The sequence below is a fragment of the Hemiscyllium ocellatum genome, chromosome 25, assembly GCF_020745735.1.
Source record: "Hemiscyllium ocellatum isolate sHemOce1 chromosome 25, sHemOce1.pat.X.cur, whole genome shotgun sequence".
NCBI classification, from domain to species: Eukaryota; Metazoa; Chordata; class Chondrichthyes; order Orectolobiformes; family Hemiscylliidae; genus Hemiscyllium; species Hemiscyllium ocellatum.
In genome coordinates this window covers 23,671,234-23,697,736 of record NC_083425.1, presented here as the reverse complement: position 1 = coordinate 23,697,736, position 26,503 = coordinate 23,671,234, and the positions used below count along the sequence as shown (strand labels likewise).

General features: G+C 38.2%; 1 protein-coding gene across 3 annotated transcripts in view; it reads right to left on the bottom strand.

Moving 5' to 3' along the window:
• Positions 1–26,503, bottom strand: part of slc38a10 (solute carrier family 38 member 10) — a 141,190-nt gene that overhangs the window by 41,025 nt on the left and 73,662 nt on the right. For all 3 annotated transcript variants that reach the window (XM_060844922.1, XM_060844923.1, XM_060844924.1), the window contains one exon: positions 26,179–26,332. In XM_060844922.1, coding sequence (XP_060700905.1) covers positions 26,179–26,332 — 154 coding nt within the window. The remainder of the gene's footprint in view (positions 1–26,178; positions 26,333–26,503) is intronic.

The window sequence follows — 26,503 nt, the reverse complement described above, 5'->3', positions numbered from 1 at the left end:
ATAACCAACACCATTTACTTGTGTGAATTAAGTTGAGATTTTCTTGAATTAAGGAATAAATTTGGCACGATATTAATTGGGAAAGGAGTTGGACTATTCAGCTCAGAGACTACCCTCTTCATACACTTCGGGATCTGCTTTTGACTGGATATTTTAAACCAGGATCATATAAATACCTATCAAGAGTTCGCATTATTACCCTCCACTAATAATTTAGCAAATTAATAATGGGAATCAACAAAGTCCTCAATACCTAGGGCTGGTTGGTTCCACAGAAGCCAACAACAGTGGTAATATCATGAGGAGACTAGCTTTCTTGCACCTACTATTGTTGCTGATGTTAAAGAATAAGTTTTAATCAGATTTCATTTTGGGGTGGAGATGAGGGGAAATAGGTAGCCATTACAACAGACAGTAGCTACTGCTTTTACCTGGTCTGACCTACATGTGACCCAGAGTTACAGCAATCTGGATGACTCTCAGCTGCCCTTTGGTCAATTAGGGAAGGCAATAAATGCCAGCCCAGCCAACATTTCCCTCTCCAGTAAATTGTAAATCTTCCTTGGTATCCAACATTACAATTACTGATGTAATAACTTCAAGCTATGGGTTTACAGATATGAAGCTACATTTTCATATCAGTTGCCCTAGCGTTAACAGCACAGAAGTGCATGCAAACACACAAGCAACATTTATCTTTCAACAAAAAAAAACTGTGATTTTGATTTTGCCGCATACATGAAGAAATCCGGATATCAGTAGGAGGACATACAGTAGAAGCAAAGGTTTATTGCTAAGTGGCTTGTCTTTCAAAAGAAAATAATTAAATCAATGGGAGTTCATCCTTATATTCTTAGCGTCATCTTTTCAAAGGTAATTAGGGATGGACAATAAATGCTGGTATTGTCAAATATGTTTGAACCCCACAAATGAGCTAAAAAACCAAGTCTCACTTGTCTCGCATTGATGATTCTCAGCTAGGCAATTAAAGCTTCACAACTTACCAAAATCAAGCACCTTATTGAGAAATGAAAAAAAAACAAGCACTGACATTCCCCTTCACCTAACAAATCTAAAACGGGGTAAAGATTAGTGTACAGACAGGGGTGTCATAAAATGATTTAAAGGATAAAGATATCATGAAATGGGATGCTGTATTTAATTTTCCTTAAGGTATTCACTTGCAATGTTCCTCACAAGGAAAACAAAGAATTTGTTCTCCTTGAGTGAGTTACACTGACAATTATTTATAGCAATTATTTGCCCAGATTAATTGGGCTAATTGAAAGTGGGACGAATTGCTAGTTATGACGACAACAGCAAAAACAAGCTTCATTCAAGAGATTACACAAGATGCTCCAGGGCTCTTAAGACATAGCAGTAAGATCCCTGCCTCTGAGCCAAAATGTCCAGGTTCAAGTTCCACCTGCTTCAGAGGTGTGCCATAGCACATCTGAACAGACTAATTAAAAATATCTTCAAGATGCTCAAGACGTCTTGTGGCACAGTGGCAGACTCTCTGTCTCTGAACCAGAAGGCCTGTTTTCAAGTGTCAATTGTCAGAGGTGTGTCATAGCATCTTTAAATAAGTTGGTTAAGACATACCTATAAGATGCTCCATTCACCATGCTTTCTATATGGTATTTCTGCAAACAAAATTCCACTTAAACTAACCTGCTTTCCAGCCATGTTCCTCATATCAGATTAGTCTCAAATGGGAGTTCCAGACAGACTTTGTAGTTGTTCATCAACAACTTTTTGTGCAATGCATGTTTTCAATCTCAATTATACGCAAGAATAGTAATGCCTCCTGTGATTTTGAATATAAGAACACTAGGTTTAAAAAATACTTTCTTTCCCTTCCTCATTTATCATTAAAGAATGTCAAATAGTTATTAAGAGCAGGTTGGCAGCTTTTGTTTTTATTCTTCACTAACAAAACACTGACCAACCCAGTGAGTCAACTTATTAATTAAAAATCAATCCACAGTGCAAAAACAAGGTACTTGTTGTTCAAAGTAAAAACACATGTTAAAATAAAACAAGCTTGTGTAAAGTGAATGGGAAACAGATGTTTATTGATTAAGGGGGCACAGGTGATGGAAAGACTGTGCTTGTATATAGTGCACATGCTGTTAACCAGAAAGCAGCTGTTTCCCAGATTCCAAGGCCACATCCATAATGGCTGCAATTTCATGTTAGGACTGATCTGATTATACCATAACTCACCCTGGCTGGTAGCCATTTGGCTATTTGAGTGCTTTTCCCCTTTAGAGTTGAAGATATACACAGAGGATGCACGGGGTTGAGTAGTGACATGCCAAGAGGAATCCACTAATGAGGAAGACTAAAAAACATTCTCACTCACATGTGGAACAAATATAGTATTCTTCATTGCTTCCATTATGTATTGTTATACAATAGAAAACAAAAAAACTCTCATCAGACACACAATTGTCCAAAGAGGGTACGTTAAGCTCTCAATAATGGCTACTACCGTAGAAATACAAATGACCTCCCCAAGAATTCTTGTGGCTTGTCTGGGTTTATGACTATCTAATCCTATCAAATGCGCTGTTTTATACTGTGGTCAACAAAGTACTAGAAACTGAATTCCTTCAAACTTAGTTTCCATCAGTTTATTTAGATTCAGTTTCACTTTTTTTAAAAAAGTGACAAAAGCAAAATGGATAACACTTAACTATTTGCTGATGCAGTTGAATTTGAACTGCTTCATTGACTATTTAAGACAGTTTAAAAACACAGTTATAATTTGAAATGTTAACTTAGTCTTTTTTTTCCTCTACCTGCTGGTAATAATAATCTATAATTTAATGATTTATACAAGAATTAGCTGGAAAACCCTTTGCAATTGGCAATTTGTCTCTCTCTTGCTTTTACGCAAAGTTCAACAAGCCAATCTAGAAGTGAAGAAATTGGAGAAAATTTAACCAGATTTCAGTAAAAAAAAAATCACAGCTTCCATGTCAAACGCAACAAATTGATATTCACGACCTGTTTTGGTTCCGGAATTCTCTGAAGCACCTCCAGTCAACACAAAGAATGCAAGCACTTCAACCTGATCTATGTACTGGAACTGAGTTTGATTTGTACATTTCATCAAACTGCCAGTTACATCGAAACAAAAAAAAGTGCCAGAGAACAAGTTTCAACTACTAAAGGGTTCTATTACGTAGTTGTGCTTTGATCAAATATTATATGCTGAACGCAGCCACAGGGCAACAACATGTCTCCTGACCTGTAAGGTTACCTTAGTGGGTGTGATTAAATACAAGATATTAAGTATGCTTGCAGCCCTTTTATTTCAAAACAAAAGAAATACTGCCTTCAGGGTATGACATGGACATGAATTTCAATTTATATTAAACGTCCAGTCAGCATTTCTCTCTTGAAGGGCCACACACTAATGAACAGAGAACTTATGTTATCAATAGTTCCATTAAATGGGTTTTGTTCTTTTAATCCCCTTGAGGGTGACTCAACTAGGACTTTGTTTGCTGCTCCCCCCCAGTTTTGCCATTTTCTACTCTGAACACAATACTTTTCAAGGGCATTCATTTACAATAACTTTGAACGTAGGTAGGTGGTAATGAAATACAAGATAAAGTGCTCATCAATTAAAAATATTGAAATTATATATGATTCCAAAAGCATTTTACCAAATCATATTCATAATACCAAAATTCATTAACAAACTTTGGTCACTATTAGTTAGATTTGCCATGCAAAATATTATGGAGATTAAAAAGGGCAAGATGCTGGGAGATTCAAAATGAAATGCACAATGTTCTCTATACATCATCTGGAATCTGAATGAATGAGGCAAAAAATTTTGCATTGCCTTAACTAATCAGACTGTGAATAATTGTGAAATGAACAGTGCAAAGTTTGCACAAAAAGGTACAAGCTAAAACGGGAGAATTGCATGTCAAATCAGGAACAGAAAGAAAAATTGAATTAAGATAGAAAAAATACAAAGTTAAAAACTTTTGTTTTGCAAACCTCCAATAATTAAAGTCTGTAGGATAAGAATCCACTGGTAACAGTTAACTTTCAGACCCATCGAATGTCCATAATTCACATTTATGGATTGTTAAAAGGATATAGACACAAAATTACATTTTTAACTTCCTGTAACAATTGCATTTTGAAGCTACAGAGCAAGCATAAAAATTTCACACTATTCAGCGTATTTGAAAAACAAAGCACATAAGTAAATACTGTTTTTGCAAAGTTAATAGCACTTCTTCATATCAATGTTTAAATCCAAGTATTGTTTTCACCAGAAGTTGTGACATTTGACTAAATAATGGCAAGTGCTATGAGCACTGCTTTAATGTTCACAGATGTTTTTGGGCTACTGCCTCTGTCTATTCATTTGTTCACTGATGCAAGATTTTCTGTCCGTTGTTTGGCTAAAACATTTCCTTACATAACAGCAGCTACACAGAAAAATCAGTTGGCAGTGAAGCATTTGAGAGGTACTAAACACATAATAATGCAGCAAGCAATTACAAATTTCTCTTTTATGTTATCCACTAAAGCTGATCCTCTTGGTCAATTGAATATTGAAACTAAATATTCTTTCCTCAACTCCCTGATTAGCAATTTTGAAGTGCTGACTCGTAATTGATACACATATCAATAATACCCTCTGTAGTATGATGGATCATGCAACAATTTATTAGGACACATTTCCCAGTTAAAAATGAGGTAAAGCACGATTTGCTTTATTTGTAATTTACACAGACGCACTACTAGATCTTATTTTGATTAATGAACAGGACAAGCAAGTTATTTGAAGACTGAAGTAGCAACTATAATTTCACAAGGCTGACTTGGAATTCATTTTGCCTCTGTATTTTCAAAAACAAAGATGCTGAGTTGAATAGTTGAACTGAGTTAAATCCAGATTGACAGTAGGTCAATGGAAAATATTTCAATAAGGAAGAATAAACTAGTTAAACATTCCGAAAAACAGTAAGGATGATGTGTCAAAGGCAGGGAATGAATAGTAAAGAGATCTTTTCAAAAAAAGGTATGACAATTATAAGGGGAAATACAGAGAAAAACTAAGAAATATAAACAGCATGGATGGAGGTTTTTAAAATCCAAAACAAACAGATAAGAATAGTTTTGATAACAATAGCATAAAAGAACAAATCAAAGGTGGTATAGGACTACTGAGATGAAGAGAAAGATTTGTCAGGATGCCACGAGTTATACAGTGATATGTCTTAGAGTTAATTGTGAAACCAGTAGCAGTGCCCGAGTACATGACATAGCAGCTACTGGAGACAAGTATTCAGAAGAAAATTAAAGTAGTGAATGGAATTAGAAGTTTCAAGGCTCAGATGAATTCAGAGTACAGAAGAGAGTTATAATTCCTTTATATTATTAAGATTTTCTTTTGGCAAATTGTGCCAAAAGGAAGGTATTCCAATTTCTTTGAAAAAAATGCAAAACATTGGCAGGCAGGAAATTAAAGAAAAATCAGTCCTATTTCAGTGCGGGCAGGCCTGCAAAATTTGAATGAAATTAGTGAATATTTAGGAAACTAATCAAGTCAAGCATAGATTTGTAAACAGCAGCTTATGCTAACAAATCAATTGTTTCAGACAGTGATGAAGACAGTCGACATGTATAAATAGATTTTAGTAAGGGCCATGAAAATTAAGACAGTATTAGACCAAAAAATAGAAAAACAAGATTGAAAGCAGAAGTGTGACACTAAACAAACAACTATTCTTCAGAAAGTTGGGATGTGGGCATTGGTAAAGCAAGGTATTTATTTTTCCTTTTATGTAAAAGAGAGTTGGAAGTAATAAGAGGAATTATATTGAGGCTAGAAGGATCACAATCTGTCAAAAATAAAGGAGAACATGGAAAGGTTAATGAGTAGTCAGATAAATGACAGATCAATGCAGAGAAGTGTAAACTAGCATACTTTGAGATAATATTAAAACCATGCAATAAAAGCTAATGCTGATTAAAAGAATGAAATACAGAAAAATCAAGTGGTGCAAATATACAGATCTTCAAAAAGAAAAACACGACAATTGGAAATAGTTATGAAAATTAAATATAAAATTAAAGAAATGTTGGATTTACAGACAGTAATATTTACAAACTGCATGAAATAATCCAACACGCAGTTGTGTGTTGGACATTAGATCAATAGAAGAGTTCTGCAAGTCCTTCTAAATACAAATATCCCAGGGATGAAGATTATAATTTTTTGGGAAATTCAAAAACCCAGATTTTTACCAAAAGAATGCAACCACTATTTAAAAACAAAAAAAACCCAAAAAATTAAACAGAATGATTACACTCTCTGAACTAGTCATGCGTTTATACACTATTTACACTTCTCAAGTTTCCTTCTGCATCCATGTGACTTACACAGCCAAAAAAATCTCAAGTCAGACACCTATTAGAAACTACAAAATTAACCATTTGGCTTGTGTACCGTTTCAAATATTCGTGCAAACTTTCAGATTTGTTGGAACCTGAAGGCTGCCTCTTCAAATCTCCGCCAACAGGCATACAGTGTAAGATTCTAAAAACACCTTGGCCATCACAAGTATTTTAAGCACAGACACCCTACTCAGAACGCTCCTGCTTTTAATATTCTTTAATTCTGATATCTTGTAACCAGGAAATTACTCTAACTTTGAATAAGGCAGAAGTCTAATTCAGTATTAGTAGTGACCTGTAGCTATCAAAAGGATGAGAGGCAAGGTGGTTCAGTGGTTATCACTGCTACCTCACAGCACCAGGAACCTGGGTTCAATGCCAGACTCAGGCGACTGTCTGTGCAAACTCCACACATCCTCCCCATGTCTGTGTGGGTTTCCTCTTGGTGCTCAGGTTTCTTCCTACAGTCCAAAGATGTGCAAGTCAAGTGGGCCATGCTAAATTGCCCACAATGTTAGGTGCATTAGTCAGAGTGAAATTGATCTGGGTGGGTTACTCTTCGAAGGGTAGTGTGAACTTGTTGGGCCATGTATTCTGCTTCCACAATGTAGGGAATCTAATTTTAAACCCTGGTAGCAGCAGGAAGAATTTCAAGTGAATTCAGATTGAAAGCGATACTCCCTGCTGTCAGCTTCCTTAAATTAAGCAGGTTGTAAAAAAAACCACAATCTATTTCCCATCATTCCCTGCCAACCCCTGTAGTTAACTTGTTAGTTACTTTTCTTTAAAAGACTTTTTTTAGTTCATCTCTCAAGCAGCTTGGTCACATGATCAGTTACAGGAAGGAAGCTGCCATTTACAAGAATTAATCTTCCACAGAAACCTAGTTCTTAAAGCTCTTAAGCCCCAACTTAAAGTATTCCACAAAGTCTAATCAGCCATCACAATTTTGAAATATTCTTTTCTTCTTGTTATCTGATGTCTAACAACTATGTGGACTAAGGACCATTGGTCAAAGGAAAAATGGAAACTCCCTTTTCATTGAAAAAATAACATGGAACGTTTTTCAATATTCAAAATACTGACTTCACTTAAAAAGGGCCGAGATAAGTATTCGTAAAATAACAGTTAGATTTTTTTAAAACTGGGCTTAGTACCCAAAGAGACAAAAACCCTCCTTCTATACTGCAATTCAATTATTCCCAGACCACCAATTATAGATGCAACTACAATCCAAAAAGTCATCAGTGCATTGCAAGTACAGCTGAAATGATTAAAAATACTGATAAAGTGTTCAAGTCAGACATTGTAATTGGGAACTTTTCAAAATTTGCAAGCCATTATTTCTTGAGCAATAGCAATGTCTACATTTTAAACACCTTGTCTTTTTATTTTTCTTTATTTTTGGGTTGCTGACCAAAATTGGAAATGGTCTAAACTAAGGAAACTGTGAAAGATGATGTTGCAATTTTGAAAGAAGTTACTGAAACTCATTGGAAGTTCATGTACATTGTTGCCTTGTTCAAGCAGTGGGGGAGAATTGCTCATTGCACCACACACCAATGGCATATCTTCAGGGTAGTACTGCCCAGAAACAACCTGTTGATTGTTATATTTTAAAAACAGAACTAGCTCTGTGGGTCAGGAATGCTCAGCATGACAACTCTGGCTCCTAGGCAGACGGACAGCCTATGTGAACAATACAGCAGCAAGATGCCTCCAGACTCTAAAATAAAATCCTATCTCTTTGCAAAGAATTGACAAAGAATGGAAGCTAGCTAGGTGTACACTACTCACCATTTGCTATGAGCTGCTGCCTCTAATCAGTGACTCAAAGATTGAACAATGCGCGCACCAACTGCCGCCCCAAGGTTTTCAGTGAAGAGGAGATATGATTGGAAAAGTGATCAAAGAGGAAGACTTGGAGGAGCAAAAGGAAACCTCACTAAATTTTTGGGTGGTACTCCCCCATTTTTAACCCTTCCCCCATAACTTAAACTGTTTTTCCCCTCAATGTCTGTGTCTGTCTGCATGTGTATGTAGGGGTTTAAAAAGTGATAAAAATAAAGACTTAAGAGGTGACAACTTATATTTTATTTGTGGTAAGAAATCTGCTTAGGGTTCAATGTTAACCTGAATTTGGGGATTAAGTAATCTGACTAAATCTTGAAATCTTATGATGATTCTGGGTGTAGTAGAGCTCACTTTTCCAATGGGTCATGACATATTCTACAAAGAAAACTTATTGCTGAAAAAAAAAGGCATTTTGTCAAAGCTTTTCATCTGGTACTTATCAAGACATTTGCAGGGATACTAACATAAAGGGGAACACTATGTTAAGCTTTATGAGTAAAGAGTACTGATTGGTTGGCCAATGGACTCTGAACTCTGATTAGTAGAGGCATTGCCATAGAAAATGTACTAGTTAAATTAGATTACTTACAGTGTGGAAACAGGCCCTTCAGCCCAACAAGTCCACACCGACCCGCCGAAGCACAACCCACCCATACCCCTACATTACCCCTTACCTAACACCACGGGCAATTTAGCATGGCCAATTCGCCTGACCCGCACATCTTTGGACTGTGGGAGGAAACCCACGCAGACACGGGGAGAACGTGCAAACTCCACACAGTCTGTTGCCTGAGTTGGGAATTGAACCCAGGTCTCAGGCGCTGTGAGGCAGCAGTGCTAACCACTGTGCCGCCCACATGAGAACTGATAATTGACTACAAAGCTTTGTTTAAACTTAAGTCAGACAGAGAGCCTCTCATTCCCCAAATGCAATGCCATAATCAATAAACCAGAGAATGGTCTAGATCACATCCCTGATGGGAAGAATACATTGGAAATCAAGCCACACTTTTCCAGTCTTCACGAATGTATAAACGACCAATTTAATTCCCACTAGGATGGTTAATTTGCCTGACTTGGCCTACTATCCAAGATAAAAAGAAATGCAGACTGGGTTTAATCAATTAACAAAACATTACAAACAAACTTAGCCCTCAAAAAGAGGAAAGCAGGTTTTAACTCACATGCAAATCCTTAAAATATATCCCGTAAAAATCATTACAGGCACATATATATTTACATAAAACGAAGACATGGAGAACACGACAGTTCTGCAGAAATATCATGAATGCAAAACAAAGGAACTAATGATATGAATCCAGAATCCAAATCACAAAAGATGCAATGAACAGACTCTCTCTCATTTCAGTGATGACACCATATTGTTGTCAACTGGAGTGATTCTTGATTTGATGGGCAATTGAACCTAGTTTTTTTTTGCTCGAGTGGATGTTTTTCTTTGAATAAAATTTGAATGCTGCTTTTTTCCCCCTCAAGAGGGGCATGGATGTTGACATGCCTTGGCTTGCAGACTTTGCAGTCTGATAGGAACTGCCACATTCCTTCAGTTGAGACAAACTACAACTTAACTTCAAAAGATATTGCTATTGAAGAACAAGAGCAGAAGATCCATGGTAACAGCATCTGTCAGTTCACTTTCAACCCTCTCCCGCCATCCTGATGTTGAAACCAAAATTACCGTTCTTTCAATTTCACTATTAAAATCCTGAAACTAATCTCTGACCTATGCTTGCAACCACAGTACTTATGCAGCTGGTCCAATCAATTTTTGATCAATGGTAACCCCAGGTTGTTGACAGTAAAAGAATCAGAAACTGTTAATAACATTGCCTGTCAAGGGGCAATGATTAGATTTCTCTCACTGGAGATAGTATTGCCTTGTACTTTTATCTTCAAAAGAAAGGTACAATATCAAAACTCCCAAAACGTGAAGAACACTTCTGTAAACAAGCCCTTCAGCCCTTGGCTATGTGTGTCTGTGTAATTACCTCATTCCACTTCTTAAATATCTATTAAGTTTCACATAAAGTACTTCAAAATGCAGCATTGTATACATGCTCATACAACTATTTTGCATATACAAACTCCCACACAGTTGTGACAAGAGGTTTTGGTTCATTTATATTTGATGGGATTGTTTGAGAACACCAGGATAGCATACCACTTGAAACAGTACCATGCTCATTTTATGTTTCATTCATTCCAGGAGAACAAGCAGACTAACCTTTGGTTTAATGTAGCACTTAGTCTGGATTATTCACTCACATGTAGCTCATATGTATAAAAGTAGGACTCAAAAGAGTGCTACTAACTGAACAAAATCAATAATGTGGTAACTAGAAGATCAACAGTCTACCTTGAAGTCAAGAAATATTTATTTCAATATATTTTCTACTCCAGCCTTATCAAAAAAATGAGTCAGAGAATCATCAATATTCAGTTTACTGCACATGCAAAAAGTATCAAAGTTCATACTTCAAAGTTGAAGACTTGCCCATACATAATTGTACGATGTGCAGAATATAGATTAATAGTGGTGCATTTGATTAAATTTTAGGATGTTGGGTTTGTCCAATAAATTGTATCAAATAGCTCCTGGCAAATTTTCTATGGCATATTCATACAGAAAATATTGCATTGTTCAACTTAGAATACAGATGAAAATGTGAGTTGACAATTATGGGTTATGACGACAGCATACTGCAATGATGTTTGAGATGATTTGAAGCTCAGGTTGAGGTTCAGGTTGTAAGTTTGCTCGCTGAGTTTTCAGACATTTCGTCACCATACTAGGTATCATCAGTCTCCAGTGAAGCCCTGCTTTCTCTTTGTGTGCCTTGATTTCTTAAGATGGGTGATATCATTTCCAGTTCTTTTTCTCAGAGGATGGTAGATGAGGTCTAAATCGCTGTGTTTATTGATGGAGTTACGGTTAGAATGCCAGGTCTCTATGAATTCCTGTGCGCATCTCTGTTTGGTCTGTTCTAGGATGGATATGTTGTCCTTCTTCATCTATATGTAAGGATACTAGTGATATTGGGTCATGCCATTTGGTGGCTAGTTAGTGTTCACGTAGCCTGGTGGCTAGTTTTCTGCCTGTCTGTTTAATATAGTGGTTGTTACAGTCCTTGCATGGTACTATGAACAGCACAAGAAAAATACCTACACTGCATATTCAAGAAGAACAGGTACCCAATAAACACAGTCCACCGATTTCTCAACAAACCCAAACAAGCAGGCACAATGCACCCAGACACTCTAGCCACATTACCATACAAACAGATCTTTGAAATGACTTCCAAACTACTCAGACCTGTTAGCATCATGGTAGCCCACAAATCTACTAACACACAAACATGGCTGATGAACCTGAAGAACCCTATACAAACAACCAACGAAACAAATGTCATTTACAAAATATCATGCAATGACTGTAACAAACACTACACCAGACAGACAGACAGAAAACCAGCCACCAGGCGACATGAACACCAACTAGCCACCATGATCCACTATTACTAGTATCCTTCCGTACAAACGATGGATGACACCACTTTGACTGGGAATACACATCCATCCTAAGACAGGCCAAGACATGTATGGGAATTCCTAGAGTCCTAGCATTCTACCCAGAGCTCCGTCAATAAACGCATCAATTTAGACCCCATCTACATCTTCTGAGAAAGAGAATCAGAAATGATATCACCCACCTTAAGAGATCAACACACACAAAAGTAGGACATAACAGGAGCACTTACCAGAGGCTCACGGAGGTTCCCTAGTATGGTGATGAAACGTCTGCAAACTACTTTTCCAGCTCAGCAAGCAAACTAACAACCTGAGCATACAGCAATGTCTGATGTCACAGCAGGGTGATATCTTCTCAAAGCAGTTAATGAAAATCAAACATCCTTTTACAGTTGTCATTGCAGGAAGTATTTTAGTTCATGTGTCTCAATATTAGCACGATTGGTATGGAAATATTTGTTTAAGTCACACGTGAAGAGTTAACACCTGTCAAGACTTTAAAGAGGACACATTGATACTCCCAAAACAGAATAAACATTATCAAACTTTATAAATTAAACAATGCCTGTTCCTGTAAATTGAGTTATGCAGACAGGTTAAAATATCATTTTCTACTATCAAAACAATGGAACACTGGTCATTGAAAGGTACACCCATTTTATTCTCTTAGATTAGCTTTAAAATTTAATTGTTTGCTCCCAGACATCCATTAAAAATCTAAAAATCCTGTGCAAACAGTTATGTATCATACAACATAATACTGCAAACACTGAAATATGAAATAGGAAATGTGGAAATACTCAACAAGTCAGACAGCATCTGTGGAAAGAGAAACAAAGTTAATGATTTAGCCAATTACATCAATCTGAAATATTAACATTTCTCTCCACAGATATTGCCGGACATCGAGTATTCTCAGCATTTTCTGTTTTTTCTTATTGGTACTCAAAGTAGTTCATTACTCCTTTATCCTTTAACTCTAAAATTTATTCATATTATAACAAGGCCAATCTATTGATTTCACAGGAATACAGTCACTGGATTTGTACATGTACTCTGCCAAAGCTAATGTCTGTCCGTGGCACAAGCACTGGATTTATGCACTGTGAAAATGGTAGGTTTCTGACAGCAGAAGAGCTATTACAGATAAAAGGAATAAGGACGCTTAGCTGTGTTCAGAACTGATAATTGCTGTGGCATTGACGCCGGTCTTGTATGTAAACCAGATTGATCTTTGATACAGTATGCACCTACTTTTGGTTAAGCATAGAAGTGTCAAAGCATAATTTTGCAAATGGAAATATCATGCTTGTCTATCACCACTTAGCAAAGAAAAAATGTGCATTCAAACAACTAAATACAACAAAATGTTACAGATTTCTATTAATGAAATGAGACTTAACACAAACCACATTCACTTCTGCTCTTTCACAAGAAAACAATTAGATTCCCTCCGAGAACCTCAGGAAATGTCACGTGAAAAGATTTGGATACAATTAACATAGTGACAATTACTGCCACATCTCGTACAATTATCACATTAAACATTACCATCATTATGCTAAAAATAATCAATATTTAGTCTCATCAGGGCTGGTTAATTTGGTAATAAATTATTGTGACAGCCCAATGTTAGGATAATCCCAGGGCGCATGTTTTATATTTGCTCCTTTTGAATGCAGAATTGGAGTATTTTTGCATCAGGAGAAACAGGACACAGATGGTGAAGGTCAGAGCAGGGTCATATCACACCTGCTTAAAAAGACCTTGCTGACAGACTTTCACCGGGAAGGGGGGGTTGCGTAATCTAAAACCCAAGTCTAACCACGACCTAACTATGCATTCAAGTACATTTAGAAACAGCTACACCAACAAACTGGAGCATGTCTGACTGGTAATGATTCTTGGAACTTAGACTGGACGACTAAACATTGTATTCTTCTTGATTTTTTGAGAACATTCAATACATAAATTCAGCAATTTGAAGAAAGGTTATATTAATATATTGTAACTTAATAGATAGTTGAAAAATATTATGATGGATTTGCTCGGAAATAACTCCACAGAGGCCAGTGTCCCGTCACCATGTCACCTTTTATTTATATGAGGAAAGTCCTTGACACTGATCCAGCTCCCTCAGAGCCAGGTCTCGGCGTGAGGATGTTGGCACTCCTGTTTTCAAGCTGTCAGCCAAGGCTCCCTGTTTAGACCAGATTAACAGCCCCAATCAGGGACCTCATTACAATCACAACATCCCTCCCACCTAGCCTGAGGAAAAGGGCTTTTTTGAGAGTATGCGCATTTCATCCTGGGGTGTTTTAACACTAGGTCAGGTTCCTCCAACCCTGTCTCTGATACTGATGGGGTGTAACAGTTTGCCTCTTGCGTCCGAAGCATCTAGGAAGAAATTTGTTTTCCTCCTCAGGCAGCAAAGATATCAAAAGGCTGCAACATCTGCAATGTGCATCTCAGAATCGAAGGTGTCTTCAATGCTTGATGGGGAGGGAGAACCAATGTGCTTCCGTACAGTCGACAAGGCAGTCGAGTTTTTGCTCCCACACGATTTGCAGCTTTCACATGGTCCACGTGCTTGTTCAGGACTGTTGCACCTAACCGAGCTTCACTGGACCTGACCTCACACGTTGGCAATGCCTCTTACCAATGAACATGGGGGAGCTGCTGGCAGTAATTTTGTCATTGTTGACACTCAGCTGCATTGATACAACAGTGCGCAAAGTCTGAATCCAATCCTGGCAACCAGACATAACCTCTTGCCATCTTAATTATGGAAACCCCTGAATGATCTTGGTGGAGTTCAGCCAGTATTGGGTGGTGAACACAGCTTGAGACAATCACTCATTCCCCAGAATGTGTCATCTAGCACTGTGACATAGTATCGCAGAATCAAAAGACTTCGATTCTGGTTGTGACAACCCTTTGGGTTTCTGCTAACATTACTAGCTGCTTTTGTTTTGCCAAGGCTGAATCTTTCTGCATCTAAAGTCTGATATCGTCAGCTGTGATTGGAAGTATGTCCAGAAAATTTAAAACCATTACAGACTCTTATAGTCACGGTACCAACAGCAGTGCATCCGCCAGCACAATGCATCCATATTTGCTACTTGGCTTCCCAGTGTTTCAACTTTTTATATGCACTTAGCATTCAAGCCCACTGCTGAATTCGCTCTGAGGCAATGAACGGCACTGCCTTGATCTCTTTCAGTAGATCCAGCAGGGGTTTCTGGTCCATTACGGTTACAAATTTACATCCATAAGTGTATTGGTGGCATGTCTCACCTCCAAACACAAACGCCAAACCTCCTCCTCTACCTTGGTGAGTTTACGCTCTGCACTAACGGAAGTCCTGGATATGCACATTACTATGTGTTCCTTTTCATTGGGCCAAGTATGAGCTACTACTACTGCAATGCTGTAGAGTGAGGCATCACATGTCAATACCAGATCTCGCTTGTGATTGCATTGTGCCAATACATTAGAGGATGCAAGCTGTTTCTTGACTTCCCTGATAGATATGGCTTGGCTATGTGACCATTTCCAAGGCTGGCATTTTTTCAAAAAAATAATTGATGCAAAGGTACCAGGATGAAGGCTGGGTTATGTATGAACTTTCCGTCACAATTCACCACCCTAAGGAAAAATCGAAGCTATGGTACAGACGTGGGTGCAGGGGCACCTTCGATTGCCCTCATTTGATCTTCCAACAGGTGTAACCTGGTCTTGTCGGCTCTGTAACCCAAGCACATCTATTGCAGTATCTGGAACACATGTTTTGTCCCCTAAGGTAGACACTCACCTGGGAGAAACATCTAAGAACATGGCCCACATTCTCCAAGTGCTCCTTGTTTGTCTTCTTGATTATTAGCATATCATCTAGATAATGGCAAACTGGGTAGACCTTGTAAAATGCTCTCCATCGTCCAATGAAAAATTGCCATTTAGGGTATTGTCAGCCTGTGCAGTCTCTTATATTGGTACAAACCCCTATGGATATGAATTTAGCATTTTTCAGGAATTCAGGAGCCACACAACTGCAAGTCTGTGTGGCTCCTGTCCAGCTTCGTGAAGAAGCTCTCCCCCACAAGCTTTGCATATAAATCCTCTAAGCGAGGTACTGGGTAGTTATCCAGCTGTGAAAAACGGTTTACCGTTTGTTTAAAACCTTCACAAAAGGCAAACCGACCCAGCATGCTTCACAGTCTGTAGGACTGGTGCAACCCATTCCACTAGTTTGATGATTCCTTCACTTTCCAAACTTCTGATTTCTGCCTCTACTTTTGCCAAAAATGTTAATGACACAGGCAGGTCTTGCAGGCTCGTGGAATTGTTTCCTGGTGAATATGCAAGGTGGCCTTGGCTCATTTAATACTTCCTCAACCTTCCGAAAAAAAAAATTTCCAGGTATTTAATTAGGACTTCACTCAGCCAGCCATTTTCTAATCAAAAAATGTTGAACCAATCTAGTTGAATCTTTCTCAACATATTTCATCCTATTAAGCCTGGGCCTGCGCCTTTTACGACAACCAGTGGTAATTGAACCAGCTGCTTCTCATAGCAGACCGGAACCGAAGTTGTACCCATAATCTGTAAAAATCCCCTGGTATAGGTTCGCAGTCTAACTGAAGTCTCGCACAAATGCAAGGATTGGAGTCTAAAGCGGATTTTGCTAAAGACTGGTTTTGAAACAGCCTCACCAGTTTCAACCTCCATCAGAACCAGGCGACCATTTAACCTGACATTTGTTTTATTTGGTCGAGTTGGATGTTGCTAAATAATTTCACTGTTCCAAATCAAATACAGGTGGACTTTCCAGACTGTGCACTCATCTGGATACTGACTTGAGTTTTCTTACTCAATTAGTGAGACCGTTTTATTGTCTCAAGTCCACATACTGGCAGCAACTACGGTGGCTTGCCAGCCTAGATCATGAAAAAAATATTAATTGTTTGTTTTTGAGTTTTGCTTCGGGCTTACCTAGAGTTCCTTAGTTCAGGATAAGTCCTGAGTGAGGCTGCGCAATTGCCTTCACTCAAGTGGTGTTCCCAAAGCTCAGCAGGGCTGGCAAGGGTGGCCACTTCCATCAGAATACCCTGCAACTCACATGCTCCATTTGCCACATTTTTGTAATGATAAAGTCAGTTGCAGTGCTTGTCCGAAGTTCATATGGGCTTCAGCTCGTAGGCACTTTGCATGGTTATATCACTAATCCCAGTATCCCATCACCAAGTCACCCTTTATTTATAAAGTGCCTGAGATTGATCCAGTTTCCTCAGAATGAGCAAGCTCTCAGTGAACTGAACCTCTGATACGCCTGTTTACATCTGTCAGCCAGAGCTCTCGGATTACACCAGAATAACAGTCCCAATCAGGGAACTCACTCGATGAGATCTACCTGGCTGACTTCATAACATTTACTACAGGCCCAAATATAATTATTCATAGTTTTTGAATAATTACACATTCTGATCAGTTTAAACTGCTATAAGTAATTTTTGAACTACAGATAAGGCAGATGAAGCAAAATCTATTATGTCATTCCTGAAAAATCTCAGATTTGCAGCTTGAAGATTTTGTAATCTATTGAATCATTTCTCAAGCCCTAAATTTGGGGTTAGAAAACTAAGAGTGCATGATTTTTGCCAAGTGCTTTTATTCTATTTGACAACACCCCAAGTACATTTTCATGGGAGGAAAATCTACGAAGTTCCTTAAAGCAAGGCAAGATCGCAAATTTAGCCAGAGTGGATATACAATTACCATATTCATTTGACGGCAGTTAAACTACATAATGTGATCAGCTGCAGAGAGAAGAACACAAACAGATGTAATAGATTCATTGCATGATCTTGTATAGCGTTGGCATTATCACTTTACATTCATCAGTTTACATTCAAGGAGTTACACAAAGGCACATTAATGGATCTAAAACCAAAAAGTCAGCACTTAATAAATTTATCCACTGTTTCACCTTCAAGGGAAAGACTGTATAAGTCCATTTTTACCAATAAAGTAGAACCGAAGTGATGGCAGAATCTGCAAAGGATTATGTCTTTCCTCTTGATTACAGCATAATATTTTGAAGGAGGCAAAGTGAACACTTAATATTGACTGGAAAAGGGTTCAACACTTTATAGTGATGTCACTGACACCTATGTCTGGAAACAGACATTCTTGAAGAAAATATCCATCATTCATGATTTTACTGCAGCTTCTTCATTGTTTGTGAAAGGGAATTACATTTTGGACTTTACAACAGGGTCCTAATTTCTGTTTCTCTTTAAAGATATGTTTATATACAAGTACACAAATGATGGAATCCCTCATTGGGACTGTAATGCCAGTATCAATGACCCCTAAAACAAGCTCAGGTTATTAGTGTCATGGGACTTCCACAATATTTGTCTCAAATGAGATGGCCATAAACCAATGAAAATGTGTCTTATTAAAAATGAACAATGAAATCATCGCACACACATTAGGTTATCACAAATCTGGGAATGGGGACTAAATTAGGTTAGGATATCTGGTCAGCATGAATGGGTTAGAACATAGAACAATACAGCACAGAACAGGCCCTTCGGCCCACGTCCTAGCTTAAGCACCTATCCACGTAACTATCCAATTGCTGCTTAAAGGTCACCAATGATTCTGCCTCTGCCAGTCCCACAGGCAGCGCATTCCATGCCCCCACCACTCTCAGGGTAAAGAACCTACCCCTGACATCCCCCTATACCTTCCACCCTTCACCTTAAATTTATGTCCCCTTGTAACATTCTGTTGTACACGGGGAAAAAGTCTCTGACTGTCTACTCTAGCTATTCCCCTGATCATCTTATAAACCTTTATCAAGTCACACCTCATCCTTCGCCGTTCCAATGAGAAAAGGCCTAGCACTCTCAACCTATCCTCGTACGACCTATTCTCCATTCCAGGCAACAGCCTAGTAAATCTCCTCTGCACTCTCTCCAAAGCTTCCACATCTTTCCTAAAGTGAGGCGACCAGAATTGCACACAATACTCCAAATGTGGCCTTACCAACGTCCTGTAAAGCTGCAACATCACCTCATGACTCTTGAATTCAATCCATCTGCTAATGAACGCTAATATACCATAGGCCTTCTTCCAAGCTCTACCCACCTGAGTGGCAACTTTCAAAGAGCTATGAACATAGACCCCAAGATCCCTCTGCTCCCCCACCTTACTAAGAACCTTCCCATTAACCCTGTATTCCGCATTCTTATTTGTCCTTCTAAAATGGACAACCTCACACTTGACAGGGTTGAATTCCACCTGCCACTCCTCAGCCCAGCTCTGCATCATATCGAAGTCCCATTGCAGCTGACAACAGCCTCACTATCAACAACTCCACCAATCTTCGTACCGTCTGCAAATTTACTGACCCACCCTTCGACTCCCTCTTCCAAGTCATTAATAAAAATTACAAACAGCAAAGGACCCAGAACTAATCCCTGCGGAACTCCACTTGTAACTGGGCTCCAGGCTGAATATTTACCATCTACCACCACTCTCTGACTTCGACCAGTTAGCCAGTTCTCTATCCAAATGGCCAAATTTCTCACTATCCCATGCCTCCTGACTTTCCGCAAAAGCCTACCAAGGGGAACCTTATCAAATACCTTACTAAAATCCATGTCCACTACATCCACTGCCCTACCTTCATTCACATGCTTGGTCACCTCCTCAAAAGAATTCAGTAAGACTTGTAAGGCAAGACCTATCACTCACAAATTCGTGCTGGCTGTCCCTAATCAAGCAGTTTCTTTCCAGATACTCATAATTCCTATCCCTCAGTACCCTTTCCATTACTTTGCCTACCACCGAAGAAAGACTAACTGGCCTGTAATTCCCAGGGTTATGCCTATTCCCTTTGAACAGGGGCACAACATTTGCAACTCTCCAGTCCCCTGGTACCACCCCCGTTGACAGTGAAGACGAAAAGATCATTGCCAACGGCTCTGCAATTTCCTCTCTTGCTTCCCACATAATCCTAGGATATATCCCGTCAGGCCCGGGGGACTTGTCTATCCTCAAGCTTTTCAAAATGCCCAACACATCTTCCTTCCTAACAAGTATCTCCTCCAGCTTACCAGTCAGTTTCATACTCTCCTCTTCAATAATACGGTCCCTCTCATTTGTACTGTACCTCACAATGACTAACAGACAATAGTCTGCATAGGAATGCCAATCATGGCATGGGTTCTCATCACTGGTATTTTGGACCCACTCTGAATATTCATTAATCTATAAATATTTTCACTAAAACTGTGGTAATATTTAGAAGTGGAATAAAGTCATTGTTTATTGGTTAGTCTAGCAGTATACTGATCATCATAAAGAAATGCTGACATATCAATGACAATTTAGATAATCCATAGCATGGTACGAATGAATTTTGCCATCTGAATACATCAGAAACAAATTTGCAAAAAAAAACTAGTATTGTGCCTTTTGTGAAAAAATAATAATTTGACATCAAGTCACATTGCTAAAAAAAGGTTACAGCAAGTTGAAATTTATCAAATAACTAATACTCCTGGCATTAAATTCTGAGTAACTACCAATAAATTACAAGTAATTGTTGAACTAATTTTGTACATTTTCAAACTTATCCCCCAAAATAAATGTAATATGCTCAAACATTTTATTTCAGATTTCCAGCGTTTATAGTCATTTGCTCTTAAGTCAATATACCACATACTGAACATTGTGCAGTCCTGCATTAATAAGGCTTTGGAATGTCGAAGTAATTTAGTGTGTCTTAGTTGAGTTGACCTTAAGTTATTTGCCAGAAAAATGCAGTCTATGGCTAAATAGAAAAAAATGCTTTATTTTTGAATAGATACTGAATTTCAGGTCCTAGAACAAAGTGGCCAATTTCTGCATTAACAAGTAACAAGATTTCTTTATCAGAATGGACTAATTGCCTAACCAATATTTCCTTCAATCATCAAGACCTGACAGCCATCAGAAATATACACTGCGGGCACATGCCATGCAAAAGCAATGTTCACTTTAAGATACATATATACGCAATCTTAAGGGTACCATGCAGTGCAACAAGTTGGATAAGCATGGTAAACAGATGTCAGAGGGCAGATTTCATGCAAACATCAGGAAGTTTGGTTACATTTTGCTAATACAACAGCTTAGTTGAAACTTCGAATTGAATGCAAAATAGATGTAGCTAAGCTCATTTTACATGCTTTACCATTATACATATTTATGGCAGTTTATTCATAAATATAACGCAACTTATGGACCAGACCAACCTCCCCTCAAATGTAACACAAAGATTGCTGAGATCCTAACTTCTACCTTGTTTAAAGATGAGTGTAAGGCAAGATAAGCTGCAGAGCTGGGCTGAGAGGTGACAAATGGAGTTTAATATGGAAAAGTGAGAGACAATTCACTTTGGAAGGAGTAACAGGAATGCAGAGTACTGGGCTAATGGTAAGATTCTTGGTAGTGTAAATGAGTAGAGAGGTCTCAGTGTCCTTGGAAGTTGCCACCCAGGTTGGTAGGTTGATTTTAAGGCGGCATACGGTGCGTTAGCTTTTATTGGTAGAGGGACTGAGTTTCCAAACCATGAGAGCATGCTGGAGCTGTACAAAACTCTTGTGTGGCCACATTTGGGGAGTATTGCGTATAGTTTGGTTACCACTATAGGAAGGATGTAGAAGCTTTAGAAAGAGTTTGGAGGAGATTTACTAGGACATTGACTGGAATGGAGGGAGGGCCTTATGAGGAAAGGCTGAGGGATTTGAGGCTGCTTTCGTTATAATGAAGAAGGTTGAGAGACGACTTAATTGAGACATAAGATAATCAGAGGGTTAGATAGGTTGGATAGTGAGAGCCTTTTTCCTTGAATGGTGATGGCTAGCACGAGGGGACATAGCTTTAAAATGAGGGGTGACAGATATAGGACAGATGCCAGAAGTAGTTTCTTTACTCAGCGTAGTAGGGGTGTGGAATGCACTGCCTGCAACAGTAGTAGACTCGCTAACTTTCAGGGCATTTAAACAGTCATTGGATAGGCATATGGACGAGAATGGAATACGTTAGACGGGCTTCAGATTGGTTCCACAGGTTGGCACAACATCGAGGGCTGAAGGGCCTGTACTGTGCTGTAAAGTTCTATATTCTATATTATATTCTAGGCGCAATTTAATTACTCATGTTACTCAGCTCTAAACAAAACATTGCAATACAGTTAAAATCCAATAAAATAGATTGCCTCACATGCCATGTTTCTTCAGTCTAGGAGGAATGAATACCAAAAGAATATTCTGGCAGAGACAGAGAGAATTCAAGCTTTTTGCTGTCGCAGAGAAAGATGAGCGGCTTCCACAGGCAAGTTCAAAACCCCAGCAACTGCTGAAAGCTAAACTAAAACCCTGGTTCTATGGAAAACTAACTCTACTCATTCATGCTGCTTCCATTGTTCCAACTTTTAAAAAAAAAATCAGAAGGCCTCACCAATGTTTATTGACTTGCAACAGACAGCTCAGCAACTGAGGCTCAAAACCTCTTCAAAAAAAGGACAAAAATACACTTCTTAAAGCCATAGTATCATCACATCCAGAAGCAGTACTTAAAAACTCGTATTTTCTTTAAAATGCAATGGGAATCTGCAATTGTTTAAAACAATGTGCCAAACCTTCTAGTCTTTGAATATGCAAAGACTGAACGTAGGACTGAAGATATACTTAGGGCACTTGTGGAAGTCCTGATACATGGACCCACAGTAGAAGTGGACAGACTTAAAATGACAATCCCACTGCTCCTTAGGATCCTCTGCAAATGTCTCCAACTCTGAAGAGTCAGGTTACCAGACAGTTTCAGTGTACTTAGCTAGGCAGTTACCCAGGAAAGGTTAGACACATTACACATAGTCTCACACTTCAGTAATTATACAACAAAACACTTAACACTCCCAACAATATTATACCATTATCAATTCCGAGTCCTACTGTGTAACCCACAAGCCTCACCCACATACCACCAACCTCATCCATCAATCCCACCTGTCCATTTATTCACCCACAGAATCATCCAATCACCTCCTCATACATTCAATAATATTCAGACAGATCTTTAAATTTCAAAAATATCAGCTTATGCTCTAAGATGGTATACATTTTCCCTCCCACTTATTCCACTTAGCAGCATTCCCAGAGCGACATGCGCTTTGCATTCGTATGAAACCTGGGCTCCGAGGACCCCAGAAGAAATACACAGCAATGAAAAGTCAGGGTAGTTTATACACAGGTAACAATCTATCACTGCTGTGTACTCAAACAGTGGCAATGTGAGAAAAGGATTTTTAAAAGAGTTTGCATCATTAGTAAAGGGATAAATTGTAGCTTCCTGGGATAGGAAGAAATATTGGTTAATGTAAACTGAAGATTCTGGACCTGGAAGGAACATTAACAGGAAGTTGATTCTAAAATCATGAGGTCAGAACTACAAACAGATAACTTGAAGGTTGAACTCATGGATAAAGACCAAAGAGAAGTAGTCAGTATTTCTGATCAGCAGAAAACGAGAAATAAGTTTTTGAAGGCAATCTGTGACCTGGCTAAATATGGACTAGAATAAAAAGTAATGAGAATAGTTTGGAGGTGTGAAAGGGCTTGGTGTTTCCCACCGGCAGGCAAACTATAACCAAGAGCGTTATGAACATACTTACCAACATACAAATCAGCACTGGGAGTGTTATTGGTTGGAAAAGGAACTCTAGATTTATGAATATTTATTAGGAACAGGAATAGAAAATTCACCATCAGGGCCCTTGTGACCTTTGGGGGTGAAGGCTTATAAAAGTGTGCTTTATTGACAATAACTGAGGTCATGAAACCCAGAGGTGAAAGTTTTTATTGGTTAGGACTCCTGAACTACCCTGCGTGAATAAAGAATAAACTATGGAAATTTAGCAACACATTGCCACATTTATGAGGGTAGTGATGGGGATGGTTGTGGTTGGGCAAGATTAATTTTCACTGTCACTATTTAAAATACATTTTACTTATTACTTAGAATAATAATTCATCTGTTAATTCATGCAGAAATTGTATACATTCCAATTTGTGAGAAAGTAGAAACTAAAAGGTGTTTTTTTTAAAAACTTATTCATGGGATGAGGGAGTCACTGGCTGGACCAGCATTTATGGCCCATCCCTAAATTACCCAGAGGGCAGCTAAGAGTTAAGCACTTTGTTGAGGATCCAGAATCATGAATGGGGCAATCCAGTAAGGATGGCAGATTTCCTTCCCTAAACAGGACACTAGTGAAGAAGATAGGTTTTTCATGACAATTGACAATTGTTTCATGGTCATCATTCGACTCAGGTTTCCAGATTATTGCTGAATTCAAATTCCACCATCTGCCATTCAAACCCAGATCCCCATAACATGAGCTGGGTCTCTGGATTAACAGTTTAGCAATAATATATCCCTAGGCCATCACCTACCCACGTTTCTTGTTGGAAATGTCTTCATGTGTGGAGGAGTCATTTGGTAATTCTAGGTAGATTGCTTTATGGTTTCCCACAGGTATCATAATAGAATTTGTCAATTGCATTTAAGAATATATTAAGACAGACTAAAAATTTGACTTCATAAGAATTGAGGGTTAAAGAGGTCACCTGCAAAGCAGCATCAGGCCATTCCAGAAATTTGCCATCAAGTCAACATACTCCACTGTCGAGACCCTCACAATTTTTCTCATTATTTTTGTTGAAACAGTGAAGGAAGTTAGGGCTAGTTGAATTTTGCACAGCTGTGCATTTAAAACTGAAAGAACAGATGCATTGCTGGTGTTGGTGATTTGCCCCGGTTTAAATGCATCTGCTTACCAAAGGTACTCTCCAGCTTATTAAACAATGTATGATGCCATGTGCAGGGATGGTAGCTGGTTAGATGTTAAGTTAGTTAATCATAGGAGGACCATTGTTAACCACAGAGAATACGGTTTAAGAAAACAAAAACGAGGGAGAAAACTGATCCTGACTGGTACGGCAAGAGGAAAGTGTGATTCTGAAAGCTGACAGACTAGTCTCCAGCCAAAAAGAATTGTTCAATGTTCTGAGAAGAATCCCAGTCTGTAAGAAATACATCGATACTTCTTGAAGTCTCTCAAATTATATGCAAGCCGTATGAAGTATAATCCAATCCAAAGGGATTGGTACTAAACTTGTAATGTCAGAGATTTTCTTTTGATATCTGAAATATTTTATCAAAAAGTATCTGAGCCATTATGGATTTTTCTTGTAATTATTTGTCTGCTCTCAATATTTGCTCCAGCTGAATTAGCTAAATTAATCTAAAGTTAATCACAGTTTGAGTTTCGTGAATCCACCCTAAAATGTTATAGCATACAATTATTCTTAATGCTGTTACAAAGCATGCAACACCAGTCTGCAAAGGGCAAATTGCTGGCAAAACTACAGATTCCAGGAACCAACAGAATGACAGGAATTGATAATATAATAGTTTTGTAAGAGAATATTTCTGTAAAATATCTAAAAGTGTAGCAGGCTCCTAATTGTTTTCTTTAGATTAGGCTAGTACTTTTCAGCGCATGCTATTTTAAAAGTAATGGAAATCTGTCACTATTACAGGAAGAAAAAATTACAAGAAGTTCACACTGATAATTTCTGGAAGCTAAATAGAATGTGTTTTATCACCAATTGCTGGAAAATGTGCATGTATACACATTATCAATATTTTTCAAGAGTTCATTACATCTATAATTTTTGTGCAATATATAAACATATTAACCAGATGCTCATCTGCATTGCTCCTCACCAATTCTATCTGTTGGTTTTTCTTCTCTATTATGGAAGGATTGGGTATAATAATCAGCTTGTTAGAACCATGAATACACCTAGCTCTGTACTACTAAGTCAAGAACAATTGTTAGGAGGTGTCAAATGATGGATAAGTTTAAAGGATAATCATCATTTATTCAGAAATACTTAACTCAGGGCTAAAGTACACACTATCATTGCTGCACCCAACTGAAAAAGCCTTTTGGCCCGTGTGTTCCATCTCTTCAATTGGAGAAGTGTAAATTAGTTCTGCTAAATTATTAGTAATTAGTGAATCCCAATGTCACCGATTTTTCTTTGAATCCTCTTAGATTTATACAATCTTGGCGTTTAAACTTCTTATCCAAATAATTTCTATTTCATTTCAACTAAGCTTTATTTGCTGCTCATCTGTAACGTTATGTGTCACTCTTCTCAGCTGAGGTAAAACAAGATTAAACATTTGAAAATCACCAATTCTCTCAATTACCTGAGATTTTCTGTTGCGGGTCCCCTTCATTTTGTAGCTTCTCATGGTTAATATCCTGAAGTGGCTTTTCAGGTGTCACTGATTGGTCACTTGTTGCAGTCAGCGTTGTAAATGTGCTGATCACCAGAATAACGAGACCAATACAGAGAATAATCTGTAGAAATTCAAATACATCGACAAATATGTAAAATTCACCAGCTTTTTTAAGCATTTAAAAACAAAGAAATAGGAACAGGAGGCGGCATTCGGACTTGAGCCTACTCCATCATTCAATACCATCACGATTGATCCAACATTTATGTCTATTTTCCTGCCCTTTTCCTGT